A 24647-nucleotide genomic window follows, 5' to 3' on the forward strand; every position below is an offset into this window, starting at 1 on the left:
TATTATAACTAAACAGCTACAACAGGATCTTTGTAACAGTCAGTTTCCAACATTGGAAGCAAAAGCTTTCTTTAAATATGGACTCCCAAAGAAGCAGCTTATTTTATCTACATCTTACTTTGATCTTTCCCTGGCCTCTAAAGGTAGAGTCAAAAGAGAGGCAAAGGCATGGCTGCGATATCACAGCCAATACCTGAACAAATCACTAGAGGATATCAAGTTGTGATCCTAGGATTATCCCAACTCATCAGTGTTACATGTCTAAGCAAAGAAAGAATATTCATTTAGTGTACATAGGTAATTAGTATTGTAACAGCTAGGAAATGGAAAATGTACACAATAGAGTCCCACATCCAAGAGCTAATCTTTTCAAGATAGTTTCCAACAGAACACATACCATAATATTTTCTTAAGAAATTCAATATAGATACTGTAAAGAGAAGAAGGTGCAGCAACATCACTAGATATGATGAAATACGAATACAGCATGCTTGCTACTTTAAATTCACATTTAATCTTGAAACAGACAACATGCTGCTGTTTCTGAAGTTACCTGTTAATCAGATTTTTGTCATACAAATCTTAGTGGGTTTCACACTGTTGGTGAACACTGCAGTAGAAACAATAAAACTAGTTTAGTTCTTAGGCACATAACTGAGAGAAGGGGGTGTCCACAACTCCTCCAAAACCATTTTCTGACACAGTATGCATACATGGATAAAGTATGCCTGAGAATAGAGGCCTGTGTTCCTGCTGACAAAATCCAAGTTCTCTCTGCTTAATATCCTCACACTGAAACAAGAAACTCCATTCCCTCCAATAAACCTGCCCTTACTAATCAACTGTTAAAACAGAGAATACATAAATGGATGCAAAACTTCCTAAAGGATGAGTAAAAGGTAGAAACATGTAGAAAGAGTAACTTGTGTTACTGACCAGCTTTCAAATTTTGGAGTAATTGAATTATGTTAGTGACAAATCCAAATTCCGGATAGGCCTCAGTAAAAACTGGATTTTTGTTTCTGTGACAGTGCCCCTTTTTTTTTTTTTTTTTTTTGCTCTGTGAGAATCTTCACCGTCTGTTAATGTTATTCATAGATGAGACTTTGTACCCAGTAGTATTCCTCCTCACCCCAGGCTTCTGATCAACTCACTCTGGCACCATCTGTCTGTGTTTGTTCCGGGTCCAAGATACTCCAGGAGCCACATCACTATGAATTTACTTCAACTTTCTTTCTATACAGAACATAATCAGAAAAACATCTTTTGGAAGAGATAAGTAAATTTCCTATTTTTTTTAAATCAATATTACTTCTACTATCATCACAGAAAGTACCCATGAGTGCACAAGTAAAAGCAAATGGGAATGAGGATGTTGATCTGCAAATTAGAAGAGCTGATGGAAGGTTCCATGATATAAATATTCTGTGGACTGGCCCCATCTTGGCGCATACATGAATGTTCTGACTATCTGTCCAATTGTCCTCAAATCCCTAAAACAAGAACTAAAGTGAAGACTACCCCACATAACAAAAATCTACTGGTGCTACAAGACAATTGTCTCATCTAGTATGTCTTCCGTTAGCAAACATGGCAGAGCTCCACATCCTGCAATCAGCTTTATAAATCAGTCTAATCCTTTCCTGACTTAAATAAGGGAGAATGAATAAAAACTTTCTTCCTCTAGCCTTGCTGCCCCCCAACAACTCTTCAATTAAGGAATGAACATTTAATTATATTTTGTATAATTAACTGAGAAAATACTACAACTGTTCCTTATCAAAGCAATAAAACAAGACAACAGTGATAATAACACTTTACTCACCTTCACTCTGAAAATTGTATCACAATCAACCACTGCAAATACATCAAAATAAAAGTACACAACTGAGAGAATAAACTCTCCCAAATACAAACACAGCATTAACTCATAGCTATCAATTAAACAGGTTGTTGAAAGAAGTTGGGAGTTTAAAAGCATGTAACCAACATTACTGAACTTTCATCTGAAAAGCTCTGCAGCTGGGAAGCCTAATTTTATTTTCAGCGAGCCTAATTGTGTTTCCTGACTCCAGGGGACAGGAATTCCCCAGATGCTCTTGACTGACGGGTCTGGTTCTGCTTTCAACCTGCAAGTGAGCAAAAATACTCACTGCTATGTGAAACTTAGTATAAAAACCATCACTGTTTCCACTGGTATCATTAGCAGCTGGAAGTGCCAATACTGGCATTCAGCACTGCCCAGAGCTGAGTCATTTGCAGAAGTCATTCCAGAGGTACAAATGACTCTCAGTATCTGCATTCAGTAACAAACCTTAAGATGTATGGCTTATACCACACAGGTAGCCTTTGTCAAGTACCATATTCAGTACAAAAAAACCCAATAGATTTTTGTTAAAAAAAAAAAAAAAGTTAAAAGGTATCCACCAGATCGATTTCTAGAGTTACTGGCATTAACCGTTTCAGAATTTGCTTCCTGGTTCTGAAATTTGGCATTGATTCGTGGATCTAATTGTTGATTTTCCAAGAATTCAATCCAACATCTTGAGCGTATTTATGCAGTTACGGTGTTATAATTGATTCAACCATGATCACTGAATCTCTCCTCTTTCCTGAATATTTATTCAACATTTTTCATTATGCTCTTATCTTGGTATCTCTACCTGCGTTGCAAAATAAAAATATTTAGAATATTTTTTTAATATCAAATTACTGTTCATTAAAACTATGCTTTGAAAGCCTTTTTTATTGCACCAATCACTACTGATTTAAGAAGCCTGATGTATCTGATACAAACAGTTAAAAGCCATCAGTAAAGCCACCTTAATTGTTTCAGAATGTTATTTTTACTACTAAATAAACTTTGATACATCTCTGACTTCAAATTCTTCATCAGCTGTCCTCCCAATTCATCCAATAATTTAAAAACTTCTTCTAGTTATTTCCAGAAATTTTTCAATCACTCAGTAGCATGTACAGCAGAAGAAATGAAGGTCTTTTTTCATGTTTTCTTACTAACAGTTTATATGGAAACAAAACAAAACAAAACAAAACTGGGATTACTCTGGGATAAAGATACTGGACTTGAAAAACTATACAAGTTAGCACCTGTACATTAGTCATAGCCTTACTCATTTGTGATACCTCAGTAATCCCAATATCCTGGGAAGTTATTCCTCTTTGGTAAAAGCCATGCTGAGTTTTCCCACGTAAAATGTTGACAGAATGAAACAGATAGAAAGAAGGTGACAAGGAGAAATATCCTGAGGAGAGGTACCAAAGGACTGTTTTGATCTACAGTCATGCAAAAGATTTAGAGAATCATCCCTGGAGAAAGCAGCTCTTAGCCTATAATACCAGGTGAGCCTAATTACAAGCACTGAACACACCAGAAAGCCCAAGTCAGCAGTTTTCATATAAAAACAGAAGCTGGAATGCCGAAACAAGCCCAAGTCAACCATAATTATTTTTCCTAAGTGATGAAAACAGACACTCATAACTCTGTTGTCTTGTGTGAGTGCACCCTGAAAATACACTTTACATTTACAGTACTTCGAGGGTGGCTGCATGACTCACAGAAGCATGGCTTCAGGGAAGATAGAGATCAGTTCCATTAAAGTCTTACTAGTTCCAACATCCTTTGATTTTATGATTCTGACTTCTAAGCTTACTATTTTCTCTTTGAAAACTCAGCCAAAAAGAACACTAACCTATAAGCATCTATTTTGACATATTTTTAAACTAGATAATACAGAAAAATGTGTTGATCTCTTCTTCAAATCCAGTAGTATTAACTTAAATTTAAAATGTTTAGAATACAGAAAATACTGACAAAAATGACAAGTACCCATGGTGAGGAAAACTGAAACAGAGTGGAGCAGCCCAGAGAGCCAAAATAAAATACACTGGGAACTTGCCAAAGAGAGATAAGAAAATCTTTAAACTAGGAAAACCAAAGTCTTGAGTTTGAAGAAGATGGTCTACGAAAATTTTTGTGTTATTAAAAGGAATTGTCTCAACTAACAGGAGCCCAGAAATCACATACACCAAGCACAGCCTGGCTGCACATTCTGGTTTTCTATGTTAGGTTTCAGACTAGGACTCTGTGCAGGAAGGCTGTAGAATTGCTGAACTCCCAAGCCTCCCTTCAAGCACCCTAACTGCTGTTCTGCAGCATAAAGTTTTTGTTCTGGGCTTATATTCTTAATGGGAATATTAATTCAAAATGAAAAATTACCAGAGGACAAATAATGACATAAAGTATGCCATGCAAAGGGATTCAGATAATATAAACCACGTGGAAGTTCAGATTTTGGTATTTGTTATGTTCACAATGAGAATCGTGAACCTGACCACAATTCTTCAGTGTAATATCACACATATATTTTTTATTTTATATCCAAATATGAGAAGACAATTGTTCCCTGCTTGAAGAGAAAGGCAAATGTATTTAAAAAGCTGATAAAATTTTCTATCAACCTAACAAAATGTAAGAATCAGAAAATATTATCTTTTTCTTTTCTTTTGCTTAGTCTCTGCCAAGTCATCTCCATCAATTTGACTAAGAGATTATTTTATCAAAATAGAAACGCTATAAGAAAGCTAAGAATATGTTGCTTATTTCAATTTTTCCTTGGTTAAAAGAAAAAAAAAAACACAGTTATTAAAAAGTTACTTCCACAAACTTGAATTTCCATCAAATTGACATGAATAAAAACTTATGTACCATGAATGGTTGAAAATTTATAGATAATCCATTAAAAAAACCTCTATATATTGTAGCAGCTGTGGGTGTACTGAATAGTCACTTTTAAATAAAAAAAAAATAAATTCTACAATGTAAATCTATATTTTCAAGAATTAATAATTACCTGCATTTATTTTTTTCATATTTTTACTATAGTTTAGTCAGAGTGCCTCAGCAATAAAAGCCACTCCTATGCCAGTTTAGTCCCTGACAAACTAGGAAAAAAAAAGATTCAGATTTCATTTAACAAGTCAACACCATCTTATGCCACTTCTTGGTATAATCTGACAAGGAAATAGCAATATTGCATGTAAAATAGGGGTCACATCACTTCCACTCACAGAATATAACATGCCCAGTCATTTTAAGGAGAATGACGTTAATTTATCATCAATAATGTAGAGCCAGTAGAGTGCAGCAGCTGGGGCCCGATCTTCTCTAGAAGTTTTGACCTTCCTAATAACAAGACTTGATAAATCATAAATTGATGCATGATCTTTATCATCAATTCTTCACAGAATGAAATGCACAATTCTTCTTCGGAAAATGAAAATTAAAGCATTCATTAGAGCATTCATAGCCTCTACATTTTGCAAGAATACCTTTTGCCTCTTTCCTAAATGTTCCATTGGAAACTGAGGTCGCTGATTCAGCTGCAGGCTTAACATGGTTTCCTCTTTTTATAAGAGTATCGCTTCTGTCTTGTTTAAGTTAAGCTTAAGCCAGCATTTTCTAAATCTATTTGCTTATCTCATTCAGACAACCTGTCATCCCTCCAGGGGTACTGTCTATTTCTTTTTGAAAGCAGTTCAAATCAGGATGTTGTCAGCATATTAGTAGTGTCACAGCCTGTGACATTCACAAACCCTGAGAAATCGCAAAAATTAGAGCAAAAATACTTCCCACAAAGCTTTTAGGAGTAGTCCTGCGTTAATGTATTGCAGCCTGTGCTGTCTAGAAAGCATCACCTTACACCTCTATGCATATACATATGGAAAAACTCCATTCTTCAATCATATAATATGTTTTACTTCTTCTATTGCATAACAGAAAACATCTAGACATTTTAGTACACAAAATAGATCAGATGTAGCTCCAATCAGACCTACCTAATAATAAATAAGTGGATATTTTTCCTTATTATTCTTTTATCCAATTTATTCTTAAATAAGCACAGGTTATGTCACTTTGGGGGATTTCTTTCCCCTTTTCCTTTCCCATGATACTAACTACTGGCCAGCTAAGTAAACTGGTTGTATTCTTCTTTCTGTATGCAAGTCTGTTTTTATAACCCCAGATCCTCAAGGAATTCTTCATGATACCATACTACTTGTTTTTTGTTTAAAGTTTAGTTCTAACTTTCACAAATAGACAATAGGTTTCTTACATTTTCCCTGATCTTTTCTTAATTCTTTATTAATAAAGTTTATTAATAAACTTTATTAATTTATCAAAAATGCACAATCATGCTTAACAAGCCATTTCTTCACTGAAAGGGTATCTTAACCTCATTAACATTGTGAATAATCCAACCAACATAAATAAATTTTTCTTGTATTAAATATTTTGAGAAAAAGGTCCAGGGCAACCATACAACCAGGCAACTATCATGTCGTGTCACAAATGGTAAATTTAATAGTCTCAGTAAGAGATGTAATAAGGCACCAGAATCAAACAACGTAAATTGTTTTGGTACCTCATATTTACCATATTATGGAGACAAAACCAGCTTCATAGTAAAGAGGTACTTTATGGATTTACATTTTACTTTGAAATAGCTACAATCTACTAATACTTTTTTTTTTATATACTGCAAATTAGAATTTTATTTTTAACTCATTTACTCTTTGTTTTCTATCAATCTTACTGCCCAAGAAAACAAAGTAGAATGTTAGACTTCTCATGACTCCAATTCACAAGTGTATTGGCTGCAGAGACCTATTCTTCACTTTTCTGAAATTATTCTTTCAAGTGAAGTGCGTTGTTTTCAACTGGTCCTGTTAAAAAACAGTTTGAACAGGAACTGCACTGACTGCAAATAAACCCACTGAGTAGATATATATAGTGTAAATTGTATAAAATACTTGCTGATGTGGGCTTGCTATCACATGTCCATTAGATAATTTGAAGACATTCAAAGCTACCTAGTGGTTGGCAGACATAGTCTTTATACAGTAAATTTAGAATTCAAAATTAATGCTTTATCGATTTATGTTAAGTATTTGAGAAATATCAATCTATTTTAACCACAACTCATTAGAAATTCTTATAAACAGAAAATTTTACTGTTTTGCTGGTGTGGTCTACCACAATAGAAAAATTCATCTAATCCACACTAAAATATGCAGAGAAAGGTTTTACTGGATGTCATCTTACAGTAATTTTCAATATTTGTTTCCTTATAGTGACAACATGACTTCCAGAAAAAAAATAAATAGCTATTGACAAGACATTTTTAGCCAAAAAAAAAATACCCATGTTGTGCTAAGCAATGTACATTTCTTAACCTCTCCTAGAATAAGTCTAGTAAAAGAACAAAAAAGCAATAAAATAATGTATTTATTTTGAAATTATTAGCTACAAAAAGCATTATGTTTAATGACTTTTGATGCTGACTGTATTTTGTCCACTGCTCATTAATACTGTGCTCATAACTATCAAAGAAAAGAGAGAGGCTCAATTTCTGCTTTCAGATTTCAGATTCAATGATGAACCTCTTACAGTTCTTAGCAAGCAACCAAACTTCCAGCCTGAAAATAAACAAAAATGTTTATGGGAAAAGGAAAAAAAATCTGCCGTCTTTTCTATATTTGGATATCTTTAAGCAGCAAACATTACAAACTTTCCTAAATCACTGCTTAAAAACCCAGAGCTCTCATATCTTGAATACTGTGATGCTGATCACTGTTAACTAAAAAATATATAATCGTGCTTTTAAAAGGAGATCAGACAACAAGGATGACCAGAAGCAGTTCCTATCATAGAAGGAAAAACTCTTGACTCTGCAACTTAAAGGGATAACTGTATGAAATATAATAGACTGCATGGAATATAATAGAAATGTTTTAATGTTATACATATTATAGATAAATTATATAATACAAGACTAGCACTTCCCATTGAAAATATCAGGAAGTAGTTTTAAAGCAAATAAAGGGTGATAACTTCTCTATACAGATAATTAAATTGAAGAATTCATTTTCATCATGTTCTGAAATCAGGAATAGAAGTAGGTTTAAAACGGGACTGCAAGTAACTATGGCAAACAGATTCCTTATTGCCACGGAATAAATCCAGCAGTATGCCTGCAGCCAGTGCCTCAGAAGTCACTGAAATACCTGTATCACAACCATTCTATGCATACCCCTCTCCTTATGGGTATTCTCAGGTATTCATTGCTGGATGCTGCTAATAAACAACACTGCAGTAGTGGAATCTTCAGTGCCTTCTGGCATGGGAATTCCTTTAATGTGACTGGAAATTAACACCATTATGTAACATTCAAAGATTCATGCAAAAGAAAGAGATAAACCCCAAGTCAAGCCCTTAGGCACAAGACCAGCACATCCTAATGAGGAACAAACAGAATACACCTTTTACAAAATAAATACCTTATAAATTTGAGGGAATAAAAATTGGAAGGCTGATTGTTATGCATCAAAAACAGTTGTTTCGGGGGGCAGCTAAGAATTTCTACTCTATAAGGATTAAAATACGGAAATATCTCAAACACTGCTGATAAAACTCATGATGAGGTACACATGTGCTGGAGATAGAAGTATTCTTCATCAGGACAAGATACACAAGATTATTCTCAATGTCAGAATGACCACAGAAACTGGGAGAGGTGCCTAGCATCTGCAGGAAAGAAAATGTCACTTCCATCTTGAAGAAGCATAAGGATCTATAGAAGCATAGACCAGTCAGACTCACCCCGATCCCTGGGAAAGTGATGGAATCCTGGGAACAATTTCTAGGAAGTCATACTCAACCAATGTAATGACCTTCTATAATGAAATGACTGCCTGTGGGGAGAGCAGTGAATATTGTCTACCTTGTCTACAATAAGGTTTTTCCCATTGTCTTCCATAACATAGAGAAGCTGATGAAGTACAGACTGGATGAGCAGACTTTGAAGTAGATTGAGAACTGGCTGAATGGCTGGGCCCAGAGCAGGGAGGTCAGTGGCACGAAGTCCAGTTGGAGGCCAGTTCCTAGAGGTTTATCCCAGGGGTCAATATTGAGTCCAGTCCTCTTCAATACCTTCCTGATGTAGATGTACTTTCAGCAAGTTTTTGGATGACACCAAACTGGGAGGAGTGGCTGATATGCCAGAAGGTCATGCTGCCATCCAGAGGAACCTTAACAAGCTGGAGAAACAGGCTGACCAGAACCTCACAACGTCCAACAAGGTGAAATGCAAAGTCCTGCACCTGGGAGGAGCCACACGCACCGGTGTGGAAGTGATGCTGGGAACTCCTGGCTGGAGAGCAGCTCTGCAGGAAAGTCCTGCTGCACGGGTTGAACATGGGCCAGCGTGCCTTGAGGAAAGGGAAGTGAATGGCATTCTGGGCTGCATTAGGCAAAAGCATTACCATCAGGCAGAAGGAGGTGATCCTACCCTTTATTTAGCACTGGCTAAGCCACACATGGAGTTCTGTGTCCAGTCTCAGCCTCCCCAGTTAAAGAGAAACATGGACATACTGGAGACAGTCCAGCAAATGGCTAAAATTTAGAGACTGAAGCGTCTCTCTCACATGAGGACAGACAGAGAGCTTGAACTTTTTAGCCCAGAGAAGAAAAAGTTCAGGGAGGGGATCTTATCAATAAATACAATTACCTGTAGGAAGGGTGCCAAGAGAATGGATCCAGGCTCTTTTCAGCAGTGTCCAGTGACAGGACCAGAGGCAATAGGCACAGACTGAAGCACAGGAAGTTCGCTCTAATCAGAGAGAAGCACTTTTCATTCTAGGGGTGATCAAGCACTAGCATATGTATCTCTTGCCCAGAGATTATTTCTAGAGTCTCTATCCTTGGAAATATTCAAAATCCAGTTATATATATTTGTAAACAATGGCCCTAGGTGACCCAGCATGAGAAGGAGGGTTGGGCAATATGACCTCCAGAAGTCTCTTCCAACCTCAACTATTCTGTGAATTTTGTGGTACAGAACTCATGTCCAAAAGCATCAGACTAATCCTACCTCTGCCCATAAGGATACATGGTCAATGGTGCTACAAAAATACCTTCTCCCGAGCAAAAGTGAAACCTGTAACATGATACTTTGTTTTCAGACACTACCAATTCATTTTCTGCTGTCACTCACCACATTTTGCCCTCCTCAGATTCACTGTAAATAAGCTCATCAGCAAAGGTGGACAATCAGATATATCCTGAAATTAGACTCGGATACTGACAGTGATTTCAAGTGGAAAATGCCAAAATATGTATGAATAGTGGTAAAAATTTCTACAGACATTTATTCTTCTCCTCAGTGTCCCACAGTGTTCCCCAGTACAACACCTCTTTGCAAGCCATTAATGTCAGAGAAAAAAGTAAAATTTAAAAGTTGCACCATTAGTATTTCTGTTCAATTTTCTCCCTGAAAGTTTACAATAATCACAAAAATAATTAATACATTAACAAAATTATCACAAATAAGCAGTGCTGAAAGACACTTTTAAAAGTCACTTAGTCCGTTCTCTTGTACCAGCACAGGACCAGCAACACTTGCGTCTCTTCTAGCAGATATTTGCCAAACCTGCTCTTTAAGATTTTCACAGCTTCCACACAAGTCCTAAACAAAGTATGCAAGCATTTTAAGTTTTCTTTCCATTAAAAGGTTCTCCCTACCAAGTTCAGTCCTCCCTAATTCAACTTAAGTTTACTCCTTTCAACTTCATCATGAGATGAACATGGAAAAGTAATAATTTCCTTCCATTTTTCAACAATGTTCTGTACAATTTAAAGAATTGTCCATCTCCTTCATTCCCTTGGATTTTCTCTTCAGGAGGCTAAATTAACTCATGTGTTTGATTCTTTCCTAACACATACCATGTTTTCTAGACACCTAACCATTCACCAAATAATTTTAGACACCTAATAATACGTTTATTATTTATAAATATCCTAAGTATTCCTGTTACTCTCCCACTGAATCACAGCTGCTCCACATATTTTTTGAAGGGTATGCTGTTCCAGGTGAGACCTTACCAAAGCCTAGCAGAGTGAAAACTTCTTCACAGTGCTCCTTGGCTGGTGTCTGTACATTCCTGTATGACATTAATCTCTTTCAGGATACTGGCTACAGCTCAATTTACGAACTATTAGGGCTCCCTGATTCTGTGCCAAGGAACATTTCCCTACACCATTTTTCTCTGTGCTATGTCAACCACATAAACTACCCCTACAGAACATCCCTTTGCATTTTTCCTTTTGAATAGCATCATAACATCATAACCATAGCTTGAGGTTTTCAGGATAATTTTTTAATATAATCCTGCCATTAGGTATTAACACAAGAATGGAAGAAGTGTATCTATAAATTCAGTGAGTATAAAAATTAATCCATTTCTTAGTTATATAATAAAAACACTGAACAAAACTGGTTCCCAAAGAGGTCACCATTCAAAAAGATCCTTCCATAATAACAGTAACCATTTATTAATATTTTTTGTTAACTATAACTCATCTGTTCACACTGTCCATATAGTATTCTCAGTTTCCTGAAAGCCATATGCTTCATATTTACAACACTAATGAGCAGAAAAAATTTTGCTGTGTTAAGGAAACTGGAATACAAAGAACTGAGGTGTTGTGAACAAAATGTAAAATTACCAGTATTTAAATTAACCAAAAAAAAAAAAAAAATCACTATTGATATTGTACACAATTTTATAAGCAGTTAAGTGAGAATATCAGAAAGAGAGCTCAGGATAATACATTGCTTTACAGAACATCAATTTTATGTCCTATTTTTCCATTTTAATTCATGAAAATCTTTCACTCTGTATTCTGAAAAAACATCACAGCTTTAATGACCCACAAGTATGAAGGTCCACTTAAATATATATATTAAAAAATAAATGAAATTTGATTCTGCCTGGAAAGTAGTTAACAAGCATGCTTTAAACCAGTTATGCATGAGTTCAAAAGCAAATATTTATTTTATCACATGAACTTACAAGGCATAAACCTCTAGAAGAAAGAAAAGAGTGCAACTTAACAGTTTAAAGCTTAAACAACATCTGAAATACATTTTAGGAATTTGAAAGTTCATAATAATAAATATTTTTTAGTTTCTCTTTATGAAAGGAATATTTTCATCTCCATGCTTTAAGTTCTACTCTAAGACTGAATGTCCTAGCTTTGCCAGTTTCTGTTAAAACTTAAAATTTTCAGACAGAAAAAAAAGTAGTGGCTTAACCATATAAAAGGTTCACAGATGAAATACTGGCTCCATCACAGTCAAAAGTTCCTCAGCTTTGACTGACCCAAGATTTCACCTTTTATCTGCTGAAGTTCTGAAACTTCACAGATATTCTAAAAGCATGAAAAAAAATGACATGATGTATTCCTGGTCCTTAGCAAGCTCTTCCAACATATTATGTAGATTCATACAGCATTCTATGCATGACTCCGACGGTGCATGTGCATAGACATGCTGTAAAGAATGCTACATATCATTCCAGCTCCTCATGCACAGAAAACACATCCCTTCACAGAGGTTTCATTATATGGAACATTTGCCAAAAGAAAAAAAAAAAAAAAAAAAAAAGACAGAGTAGTAGTACTCCTTAAATTGTATTCTAATGCAATCACTTAAGGTACTGATAAGGAGAGTAAGACCTGATTTTCAGTTTTCCATTTGCAAATGAGGGGTTAGAAAGCAAAGACCTGTACTCAGTACAAGGTATTGTAAGTACAGGTACTCAGCTTGTAAAATGCCCTCAGCTGAATGTTCTAAATGGGCAATTATTTTAAACATACTCTCCAGGATGTTCTAATGCTACACAGACATTACTTAATCTACAGAGAGCAGCTTACTTACGTCTGGGGCTCCTTTTCATTTTGCTGTTTTTGCTGTGGTTGAAGAACGTTATTTACCAGCTCAGTGATCCCACTAAAGGGAAACCACCTGTTTAAACAAGCAAATAATGTGACTGAATAACCAATAAAACCACACTAGTTTAAATGTTTTCTTATCCAGTGTTAGTGGAAATACACAGGCGGAAAAGCTAGAGCCAATGGGAATGTTAGCTGCAGAACTAAGTCAGCCACTAAGGGTGTAAGGGAAGTAAAGTTTTACAGTTCACCAGTTCACAAGCAGGCAGCAAGAACCTACATCCAGCTAACATGTGGATGGAGTAAGAAGCTACAGGCAGCTCTCTTACAAGCCAGTCAGGAAGCAGATGACAAACTACCTGCAGCCTATCAGGTATCAGTGAAAGCTAATACCATCAAAGGTGCAGAGAGCAGAACACGGCAAAGGTAGAAAAGTCGAGCCTATTGCATCTTTAAGGTACTTTACTTACTGTGTCGGCTGTGGTTTTTGCTCTTCTTTGACCCTAAAAAGATAAGTTTGCACAACTGAGTGCAACATGTTGAAAACAACTACCCTGAACTACTAAAATCTGTATCAAATAGAAAGGGAAAATTTCCTGGTTTGAGTTAAAAGGATTTGCTTTAACATTTGTTATATGTTTGTATTAAATTGTACTATGGGCTGATTTCCATTTAGTTTTACCAGTGGGGAGTGCCAAGTATAGAAAACTTTAATATATATCTAAAAATTAAATCAGTAATGTTCTATATCTGACTTCCAATTTCTTGCACATAATATCATGTTAAAACATTTCCAGCAATACATTCAGCTACATATATAAAGGAAGGTACTTTGATTATGCGAACTACAATCTGTTTCTTTTTTTATTCACAACCAAATTGCCTGTCATAGTTCAAGGCAAATTTGTAACACATAATAAATAATTTAAAATGCAATATACTAAACTAACAGATTAAAGGAAAATCTACATTATATTCATTGAACTACAGTGATGTCAGGACCTGAAGACAGCATAACTAAAAACTAAGGAAGAAAAGCTATGTAATTTTACTCTTGAGTGAACTTTACTAGGATTTGCTTAAAGAAATAACTGGATAATGCATAGAGCAGGTCTGTTTAGTACTGATTAATAGTTGTCCACTGTCTTATGGAAAATATTCCATCTAAAATATGTGCTCTAACTTAAGTGAGCAAGCTGGTGTTCTATACCAAACCTGTGCTGGTTTCAGCTGGGGTAGAGTTAATTTTCTTCACAGTGTCTGGTATGGGGCTGTGTTTTGGATTTGTGCTGAACACAGACAGGGTTGATCACATAGGGATGTTTTTGTTACTGTTGAGCAGGGCTTACACAGAGCCAAGGCCTTTTCTGCTTCTTGTGCTGCCACCCTGGTGAGGAAGCTGGGGGTGCAAGGGAGTTTGGGAGGAGACACAACACCTGTTCTCATCTGGGACAGGTGACCCAAACTGACCAAAGGGATATTCCAGTCCATATAACATCATGCTCAGTAAATAAAGTTGGGGGAAGTAGGAGGAAGGTAGTGGGGGGATATTTGGAGCAATGGAGTTTGTCTTCCCAAGTAACGTTATACCTGATGGGGCTCTGCTCTGCTAGAGATGGCTGAACACCATGGGAAACAGTGAATTAATTATTCGTTTTTCTTTGCTTGTGTGAGTAGCTTCTACTTCCTCTATCAAACTGTCTTTATTTCAACCCACAAGTTTTCTGTCTTTTACTCTTCTGATTCTCTCCCTGATCCTATGGTGAGGGAGGGAGTGAGCAGCTGCCTGGGCCTTGTTTACTGACTGGGGTTAAGCCATGACAAAAAACAAGAATACAGACATATTTACATCCTCTAATTGCAGATATTGGTCATAAATATCGAGTCAGGTACTACTTTCCCTGTATGTTCAAAAACCCAAAAAGGTTCCTATATAGATATTCTGAATGTCTCTATAGGGAATACTCTCACCCAACTAAACAGGAAGTACAGGCTCATCATTTTAAGTGGGTGTTTGGTGTTGCACAGAAAACTAAAGCTTACCAAAATAGCTCCATATCTCCTCCACCATATGATATCACAGGAAGTAACTCCATAAACAGAATCCAGTGACTACATAAGAATTAAATAAGTGGGCAATGAGAAACAGTAACCTTTCCAAAACAGAGTACTGAAAGGGACAACACACAGTAAAATATCTTCTAGCACGGTTTTGTCTCCTCAGCACTTTAGAAAAGTACATACAAAGTAACATTCCAGTACAAAAATAAATAAATAAATAAGTAAACCAGCCCCACAAAACCCAGCAGATATATTAAAAAAAAAAAAAAAAGGTAAACATAAAAATGTCTCATGCCATTGCAATTCCACTCTACCATGCATTTTAGTCATATAATTATCTTTTTAATCAAGAGAATCCACACTAGTTTTTCAATGTAGAAAATTCAAAGCAGGAGAAATAGAAGGGATGGGAAATTAATACTTTTCTCACTAGGTAGCTCAGGACATTTAATTTAGATCCCCAAGATTATGAGCATTCAGGTTCTGTGGTCAGCTGTGAGAAGGAAACTCCTAGATAATAATTCAGAGCTCCTAAGTTGCCTACACAGAACTAGACACTGAAATGTGACCTCCCTGACAACTGGACATTGAAAACTGAATACATCACTAATCTGTATGTTCCTTTCCATACATGATTTCCAAACATATGTACTTGACTCTTTCAAGTTATTTCTTCATTGTGAATCGTTCTATTGAACTATTTTTTTTTCAACAGGATCTAGCATATTTACATAATAGTATATATCTGGTGGCTTCAACTGCAACTGCAACTGCAAACCCTTGGGATTTTTGAAAAATCTTACAATCTATAGTTTTGCACCACTAAACACATTGTCTATTATCAGATATGTTGAAAACCTGCATTTAAAATTAATTTCTCAGAATTTTATAGGAACACTGTGTTCTAAGTCAGGATATTATATGACCCTACAATTCAAAATATCTCTCTCAAAAATTAATCTTTTCACCTCCTAGAATTCTGTCTCATTCACTATACACTTTCCAACACTGCAGTTATGTGAGGACAAGAGCTTCCATTATTATATAACAGTGACGCATTCCTTGAGCACTCTCCATACATCCTTCAGTTCCTGGATTAGGAAATTATCTTCCTTGACTTTACAATGAATGTGGAAGGCAAGCTACGATTTGCAAAGAAATTATTAAGAAATCTATTGAATTAATAGATTCTACCATATGATTTAAATTAATATTAACATTGTAGGTCAACAGGCCTGAACCCTTCAAGTGCACAGCCAGGTATTTATCTCTCAAGGTCAGAGAATGGATACAGATTCTGGCTCTAAATCAGAAAACCACAGACTAATTTCTGCTACTTTTTCTTCCAAAAGGCTTCATTCAGATGAAATTACAAGTTGTAGCAACTGATAGAAATAATTATATATTAGATGAAATGCACTGAATGTATTTTTAACACTGCTGTGGTTTAAATATCTTTTTCTAGGCAGAAAAGGACTAAAGGGACTCCAGATAACTTGAACCCTGTACATGTACACATACAGTTGTATTTCCTTTGGTTACAAGAACTGCTTTGTGTTTCACTGGATTGTGTACTCCCATATTTATGCATTGCTTTCTACCTTTCTTTCAAAAATCAGCAACAAACAATTGTTTAAAAGAAGTGTCTTGCCAGGTCAGCAAACCCGCAGACTTCCATTTTCTCAACAGACCAACTGAAATACCTCAAGGAGTATAACTACATTCTGCTCCTCCCAGACTACCTGTCTTCATTTAACCTTCATATATCTTCTCAATTCCATCCACTCAAAACTCTACCGAGAACAGTGCCAGTTTTCATTATTCACTAGAAACAAATTCTGATCAACACCTGCTCACTAAAACCACCAACAGGCTGCAGATAATTTATCTGATCGACAGTGACTGAGACAATGCATTCTAATGGTGCAGAATACCAAGCATTTTACCACCTATTTTAAAAATGTTAGAGGAGTTTGAAAATTTTGACCCAATTTTTTTTCTTTTTTGCAAAGATCACAACTCTATACACTACTCCACTTGAAAACAAGCCAGGATTTTTCTACTTGCCAACAATAAAGAATTTTTACACCTTGCACTTTGTTATCGGAAATCTCTGCCCTTTGAAGCGTAAACAGCACCATTACTCTTGTGTTCCTCTGCAAGCCTACACAGTGCAAGTGCCAGACCCCTTTCATCTTTTCCAGTAGCTGGAATCATTAAGCAAAATCTCAAGTCTCATTGAACAGTTTTTGATGTTAGGTCCTCTCTGTGTACTAAAAATTTCCTCAAAGATTAAGGCTATTCCCACTGGCACAGGGAATGAATATGAGAACAGAAGAGTCTTTTCCATCTTTTGCTCAATAATAGTCTATGTTTTCCTTATTTTCTAACCAACTCAGTGGACTAGGATAGACCAGGATGGAAGTTTTTTTCTAGCCCTTTCATTGAAATTGAGAAGATTGGAAAAGAAAGTCAATCTTTTGCTTGGAACTCATCCATGAAAAAAAACACTAAATATACTTTTTATTACTATTAATGCTGTAATGTTGCTAGTATCAATTTTATGAAGTTGTTGGTGCTTCTAGAGTAGTTATGTTTATTAAATATATTGCCTAGGAAATCCAGAGAGTATGACATTTGTATGAAATTTTTAAGTTTAGAGAACGTAGATCCTAATGGAAAAGCAGGATATACATGCAGTAGTCCTAATGAGCAATGCATGTTACACTAAACTTAATTAAGAATCAACATAAGATTAAATATTAATGTGCCAAATTATCTGGTTTTCCTAAAGCAAATCATAGAGGAAGGATGAGGGATAGTCTGAGATCTATAAAAAGATTTGTCACATTTTGCTTCATCTGCAGATACCACACTGACATTGACCTCCAGCTTTGTTCACCATAAAGAAACAGAAATAGTTGAGAGAAAACAGCAGCAAATAATTTTGTCTCAAACCCAGATTTATATTATATGCAATAGAAATCTATAAAGCTGCTATCTTTCAAATAAAAACAGCAGCATGAATGCTAACTACTTCATAACCACTTCTATTATAAAGTGAATTAAACTGAATACTATTCTCAGGATTAATAATTTTCTTTCTTTGCATTCCAGACCCCGCTAGCCCTGATGACAGTACAGAGACACAGCCTTTTCAAGAGTCAAGGTGCCAACATCTTTGAAGTGTTCTCTCTCTTTCTTCAATAACTGTCTAAAATTATAAACAGATTTGAAATATTCCAAAATCACTTGATATTACCAAATGTCTTTTCAATGCACAACTAGTGAAAAGATTTTAAGGAAGGTATGTAACTAGCTTTCTCTGGAACTTATATACTCCCATTGTCATAGTATATGAACATCATGATTTCTAAAAGTATTTACCAGTGGCAATATTTCTTAATTTAGAACAACTTCCTCCCCTGAAACTTATAACCTTGAAAATGGCACTGAAAATAAAATAGATTTAAAGAAACAGTGATAAAATTCTAACCTCCTTTCCCTCTTTTTTCCCCTCTGCCTTCCATAATTCCTTTCCAAAAAACTGCATTCAGTGCATAAGTATATCCAAACCACTCTGGGGATACCCATTCCCTCATTTTAACTGTGCTGAAAAAGAGGGAAGATCATCAGCTCCAGTGAACATTCAGAGGTTTCCACCACCCTGTCTTGGAATGCAAGGTCCATTAATCCATTTTCCTAGACTGCCTCCCGTGGACTCTTTCTTTCCACCCCCCCCCACCCAAATCTTCGTAACAGTATTTCAGTTATATGCCCTGCACCAAATGAACAGAAAGAAAGGATTAGTTGCAGTGACTGCAGTCACTACACTCGCACATGGGAAGTCAAGACACGGCACAAGCACAATACGTAACTTTGCCTGTATCCACTCCTGACAGAACAGGGGAGTTAACACACACACACACACACACAAACACAACTGTTTTCTTGAGAAAGCACCTCTACAGATTAATTAAGTTAAATTATGTAAGTATGTTTGACTCGAAGAAAGGAGGGCAAATATAAATCCATGCCAATTATATAACTATAAAATATTATATATTAACTGAATTGATTCTTTGCACTGATTACCCTATTGATGCTATATGTTCATACACATAACAACATGCAGTTTAACTATTTCAATCAAGTCTTTAATTAATTTCTTAAAGTCTTTAATTTATATTACTGTTCCAACAGTTTTATTAATTTAGAGAGTATAAGTAGTTGAATTGAGAAGGTTTATATTTTGGACAACAAAGCAATATCTTTCCTGAAGATATATGCAGGTGATTTTACTGTAATTTTGTTCTGTTTGTAACTAAAGTACCAGTAGTTTCCAGAAAAGCACTTCCACAATCAGTAACTGAGTGATAACTGGACATTTGATATTAGTAAACAAGCAGGTGGAGAAGTTGGGTACTTGGGCTAGAAACAATATCTGGTACACAGAATAAATTTAAAACCTACCTAAATCCAAGCTTGAAAAGTTAAACATTCCCTGAAGTCCAAACTAAATTTACCTTAAAGACACACAACAAACTACAAGAAGGCACCATACATACTTTACAGATAAGCACAGACATGATTCTGTATAATAGTCTAAGCTGAATGAGCTCCCCGAATGAGCCTCAAATGAACATCACCCACAAAAATAACAACTTCTGTGAGATCAAGCCTACTCTGACATTTAGATGTCGATTAGAAATGGGATTGTTTATCTAAGGTTCCAGACAAACAAGTCGCAAAGTGAAATTTTGACACTAATATTTTTATAAAGTATCTACTAAAATGGGGCTCACTGTGACCAAAAACAGTGCTCAACAGCCCTGTACTTTTAACTCTAAAACTGAAGAAACTGACAGTATGTTTTGATTATTTCAGAATCAGCAAAATAAATCAGATTCTGTTTAGCTTAGCTCATGAATTCTTCAGGGCAGAAATGTTTCCTATCGTTCTTTTCTGGGATAGGAGAGGTAGATACTGTGTTCTGTAAATGAAAGCTCTCTCACTTCTCACATGTCCTAACTCAGCCAGACTTCCTCCTTGCTAGTTGTTACGGTGCTCATAGTAAAATTATAAAACTGAGTGTCAGACTCACCAGTCAGAACATGAGAAAATTCTTATAGTACAACTGTAATAACAAATAAGTACTACACTGAACAGTAGCCATTATGTTATATACAGTTATACTGCATGTATATACAGTATATACATACACTGTATATAACATATGTTATATACCGTTCCAATAATTAATTCATGGATCAATGCTCACTTCTGAAGGTTATACAAAATTGCAAGCTGGAGGCCTAGAGCAGGGAGGTGATATTAAAAGATCTATGTTAAAAATCTATTGTTTGTCTAAACCTACCACATAGTTTAAAGTGGACTACTGCAGCTTTTTCTTATATTTAGTAAGGAAAAGAGTATTTTGGTTCTCACAGGGTAAGTGGGAATTTCTAAGACAGAATTTGTAAGCCCTCAGCATTATAATTTGTTGCCCTGTAGAATAGGACAGCTGCTCCCCACATAGGTATCATGTGTCTGCTGAGGGAATGAGGCATGTACAAAAACCTGAAAAAACAAAAATTATAAAACAATAAATAATAGAAAGTCTTGGATCACATGAAGTTGTCAAAGAGGGGCAACAATTAGAAAACAGTATAAACAAACTTAACAAAGGAATTATCTTGAGTGAAGTCATGTCTTTCAATCCTAAAACTTCAGAAGGTTTTTTCAGATTGGCACATTACTAATATTTTTGAATTAGGAGTTTCAAAAAAAAGATTTGCTTTTTTCTAGGTAAAGCATCCAATATCTTGTTCATCTCTAGCATCGTATATAACAGCTGCAAGATCAGACCAGCTAACTTGCAAGACATAAAACAAAAAATTAGCCTATATTAGAAATGCAGTAAGAGCAAAACCAAGATCGAATTGAGGCATAAGAAGGATGTCAAGGCCAGCAGATAATAAGAGTACACAATCACAGCAAATATTTCTTGAATCACAGCAAATATTTCTTTAGAAGTAGTTTACCCATTCAGGGTCTATCAGCTCATTTAAAGAGCAGCTAAATGTTGTGTAATTTTTCACTATAATGAATTTCTAAATCCATTTCAAGGACATGAGATACAAATAAATACCTCCTTGAATCTAATCAGTTTGTTCTGTCAGTAGACCCCTTTTCAGTCAAAAAAAAATAGGGAAAAAGAAAAAAGAGCAATGTTCCTACAAATAACTTTCAATTTCTTTAAAAAGTTCACCTGTGAGACAGCTGTGTCCTGCTGTATATTTGATCATACTAATGTCTCCCTCACACAATCTGAAATGCCCTGACTTCTCTCTGATCTCAATGCTCATATCTTATACAGGATGAAACACCTCACATGGGAGCCTGACACTTGTTCATGGCCTCTAGATAAGTAGCAACTGCCTTCACTTAGGATGTTTTAGCTGATTGAGCTTTAAGGACATGCATATTTCAATTCATTGGAGTGAAATAGTTTAATTTGGATTTAATTTTTTTCTCCAATTTAGTGTTACTCTCCTAAATGCTGCAGATATGTGGATATTTCAGGCAGATGACTTACAGAATTAAAAGAAATCAATCTGAGACAGCAGGCATCAAATCTGAAAAAAATATTGGACTTTCTGGAATAGACACAAAATTGTTCAATTGTGACATAACATTGGTTATTAGAAGCAATTTTCTGTAATTATGGGGACCTCATAGCAAGTCTTGGGTGTGATTTGAGTTGAAAAAATGTTGAAATTACAGATATTCCTACAACTAAAACTCTAGCAAAGATTAATTTTTGACTAGCATTCCATTGTATCTATTTTCAAAAAGTCAGGTTTCTCCACAGAAGTGCTGGAATAGCACTTAGGTCTGCCAGTGTAATCTTATATATTTTGTGTAAAGAGAAAAAAAGTGGTTTACATTCTTGCCTACAGGATACGTGGTATGTACCACAAAAGCTGCATTACAGTGAGCCATGCTTAACTTCTGTAAATAAGGATGACTGTAACAAGATTTCTGTAAATTATATAGTCTTGTTCATGACCAAAATGAAAACATTTCCCACTACTATAATAATAACACATGCATAAATACATCCAAATGTAATATACATGTGTACAAGACTAATCAAACTTTAGTAAATCTATAATCTCCAAACACAATTTTACCACAGTGAAGTTCAATAATGGATAATCAAGTACCAAATAAGATTTTGTCCTACAATAGTTTTTCTTAAAAAGCATTCAAAAAAGGCTTAAATATTTTAAATTAAAATTTTAATCATACAGATTTTTAAGGGATATTTATTTCAGTGTCTGCTTACAACTTTCGTTACTTAATGCAATTTTTTTATTAATTCTGTATTGGAAAGATGAGACTTTATTTTTTACTTATGCCTCAAAATATTTTGCAGTTAACTGAAATTCTCAAGGAATTCATAAAATGAACCAGAAAGCCTAATTTTAAAATTGATACAAAAGCTAGGATATTGAAATCAAACACCTTTTCAGAACATTAGTTGAATTCTAATGTAAGTAGAGTTTCATTTTAGAACAAACCATTAAAAAAAAAGTTTCTCCTAAGGGTTTGGAGTTGCTTTTGGGTTGGATTTTTACTTTTTCAACAGTAGATGGCATTCCAAGCATCTCCTGCAGAAAGTGCTTTCATAGACGCTTGTTCTGTCACCAGCTGTTAGTGAAATACGCAACCCTGGACTCAGCTGCTAGCAGGTGAATTTAAAAAAATCATTTTAACTCTGTAATTAATTTTAAATACACTGGCAATTACTTTGAACTTGATATGTTGTTTTGCTTGTTAAATAGCAATTTTGTAACATTATTATCTCTAAGATATCCACCAGGTGAAAATCATATACACTAGAGCTTAAAAACTACACAGCAGACAATAAGTTAGTACTTCTCAGACTGTGACATTTAACTGTGTGAAATGGATTCAGATTTCTTCCATTCTTCCAATCCTAGAGAAGGATTATTGCAAAGGATACAGGAGGAACAGAAATAACAAATATCATGAATTTGTTCCTGTTCTCTTCAAAACCAGCCTTACAAAGAGTCCCTTTTTGAAGCAGACTTGTGTCCTGCACCCCCTCTGCACACGAAGCTCTGGATCACTATTGCATAATGAATAGGGTGCTGGCAGGACAAGGGCTTCAGCTGTAAGGCTGGACTGCTAAATGGCTTTAAAAATTCAAGTTCCCTTCCAAAAAAGAAACACAATACAACCTCTGCTACAAAAAAAAAAAAAAAAAAAAGCCTAGATTCTAAGATTTAAACAGGAAGTGAAAAGCCAGGAAAAGAAAAATAAATGAGAAATACAACAGTAATGCATACAAATTTAATGACAATACTTTCAAATAGTCTATTTATCAAGAAATCATTAATTTTTTTCTGATTTGGTGTTGCTGTTCACATAAATCTTGAGAATTAGAAATTTTATTATTATTAAATATATTTTATTTAAGATTTTATGAGGGAATCGAGGGAATCATGCCTATGTTATTACCTTATTCTATTATATTTTGTATAAAATAATATAGAAGATATTATACATTATCTGTGCTGCTGATGATGCTATTATGATGATAATATCATTATATTATGACATTATTATACTATTATTAAGACCTCTTTTATGAGAACAAAACATAAAATACTGGGGTTTTTTTTCCTGAGCATATATTTAGTTGAATAAAAATATAAATGGGAATACTTGTAGATAGCATTGAATTATCTATTCACATATTCTACAGAATTTATAGTTCACACAGGAAATTACTATGATATAATCTTATCTGCCTGTGATGTAATGTCTCTGACCACATGAGATATTTGAAGTAAATACAATGCCCAGTTTACATGCTACTGAGAGAAAGCAGGAGTGGTTTTCTTTAAAAATAGATGTTGTCTGGTGATTCATTTGATGCATTGAAAAGTTAGAATCATAAATAAAACATTATTATAAACTGTCTGCATTACTAGTTATTTAAAACATAGTTTACAATAGTGGAAATGGTCTTTTCCATTGGTTTTATATGCCTGAAACAATGTTCCACTAAGAAAGAAAATATTCCAATGTACATTTTATCAGAATAGTTTGCTATTTCTGTATACATTTCTCATTTTTTCAGTACTCTGTTGGGGTTTGCTTGCTATTTACACCTTTATTTTAAAGTGAACAAAAGTTAGGTAATACTTGGAACATTTTGTATGTCCTTGTCTTGTACTCTTTGCATGAGTAAGGCTCTCCTAGCTTGAAGACTTTATTTAAATTGATAATTTTTGTGTACATTTTTCTTTCTCATGTTGTACAGATGTATTTACAATGACCAAGCAAAGTGATTCTAGAGCTGCATCATAGATGCCAACTAAACTGGGGGCTTGTACTTGATTCAGTGAGCAAGCTTTGGACTCCAGTGATGAACATAATCCAGTCCTCTGAGCACAGCCAGTTTTGAAACTACTGACAATTTTGCATACATTTCACTCTCTCTGTGCTTAAAACATCCAACTTTTAAGGTTTTAAAACCAATATTCAGAGAATACTACCTGTCTTTAAAAAAACCAAATACTTTAGCAAATGCCTTCTAAACAGAAAACAACTCATCTGGTCTAATTAATAAAGGAAATAACACATACAAAAAAAAAAATAAAGAAAGAAAAACTACTACAGAACACATCGTCAAAATTAATCTTTAACAATTTTGATTTTTTTTCATCAGAATTAAAAT

General features: G+C 34.9%; 1 protein-coding gene across 22 annotated transcripts in view; it reads right to left on the reverse strand.

Annotated features, from left to right (window-relative positions):
• The window catches only part of RIMS2 (regulating synaptic membrane exocytosis 2), a 446037-nt gene that overhangs the window by 374980 nt on the left and 46410 nt on the right, over window positions 1-24647 (reverse strand). For 2 of the 22 annotated variants that reach the window (XM_088059437.1, XM_088059405.1), the window contains exons 2-3: window positions 13282-13314; window positions 12798-12884 (exon numbers count right to left, since the gene is read on the reverse strand). The exons of the other annotated variants lie outside the window; for them this stretch is intronic. In XM_088059437.1, the coding sequence (XP_087915563.1) occupies window positions 12798-12884; window positions 13282-13314 (120 nt within the window). The remainder of the gene's footprint in view (window positions 1-12797; window positions 12885-13281; window positions 13315-24647) is intronic. 22 annotated transcript variants of the gene reach the window in all.

The sequence above is a fragment of the Pseudopodoces humilis genome, chromosome 1 (assembly GCF_049639895.1).
Source record: "Pseudopodoces humilis isolate 2021_Gansu_Grassland_sample_001 chromosome 1, ASM4963989v1, whole genome shotgun sequence".
Classification (NCBI taxonomy): domain Eukaryota; kingdom Metazoa; phylum Chordata; class Aves; order Passeriformes; family Paridae; genus Pseudopodoces; species Pseudopodoces humilis.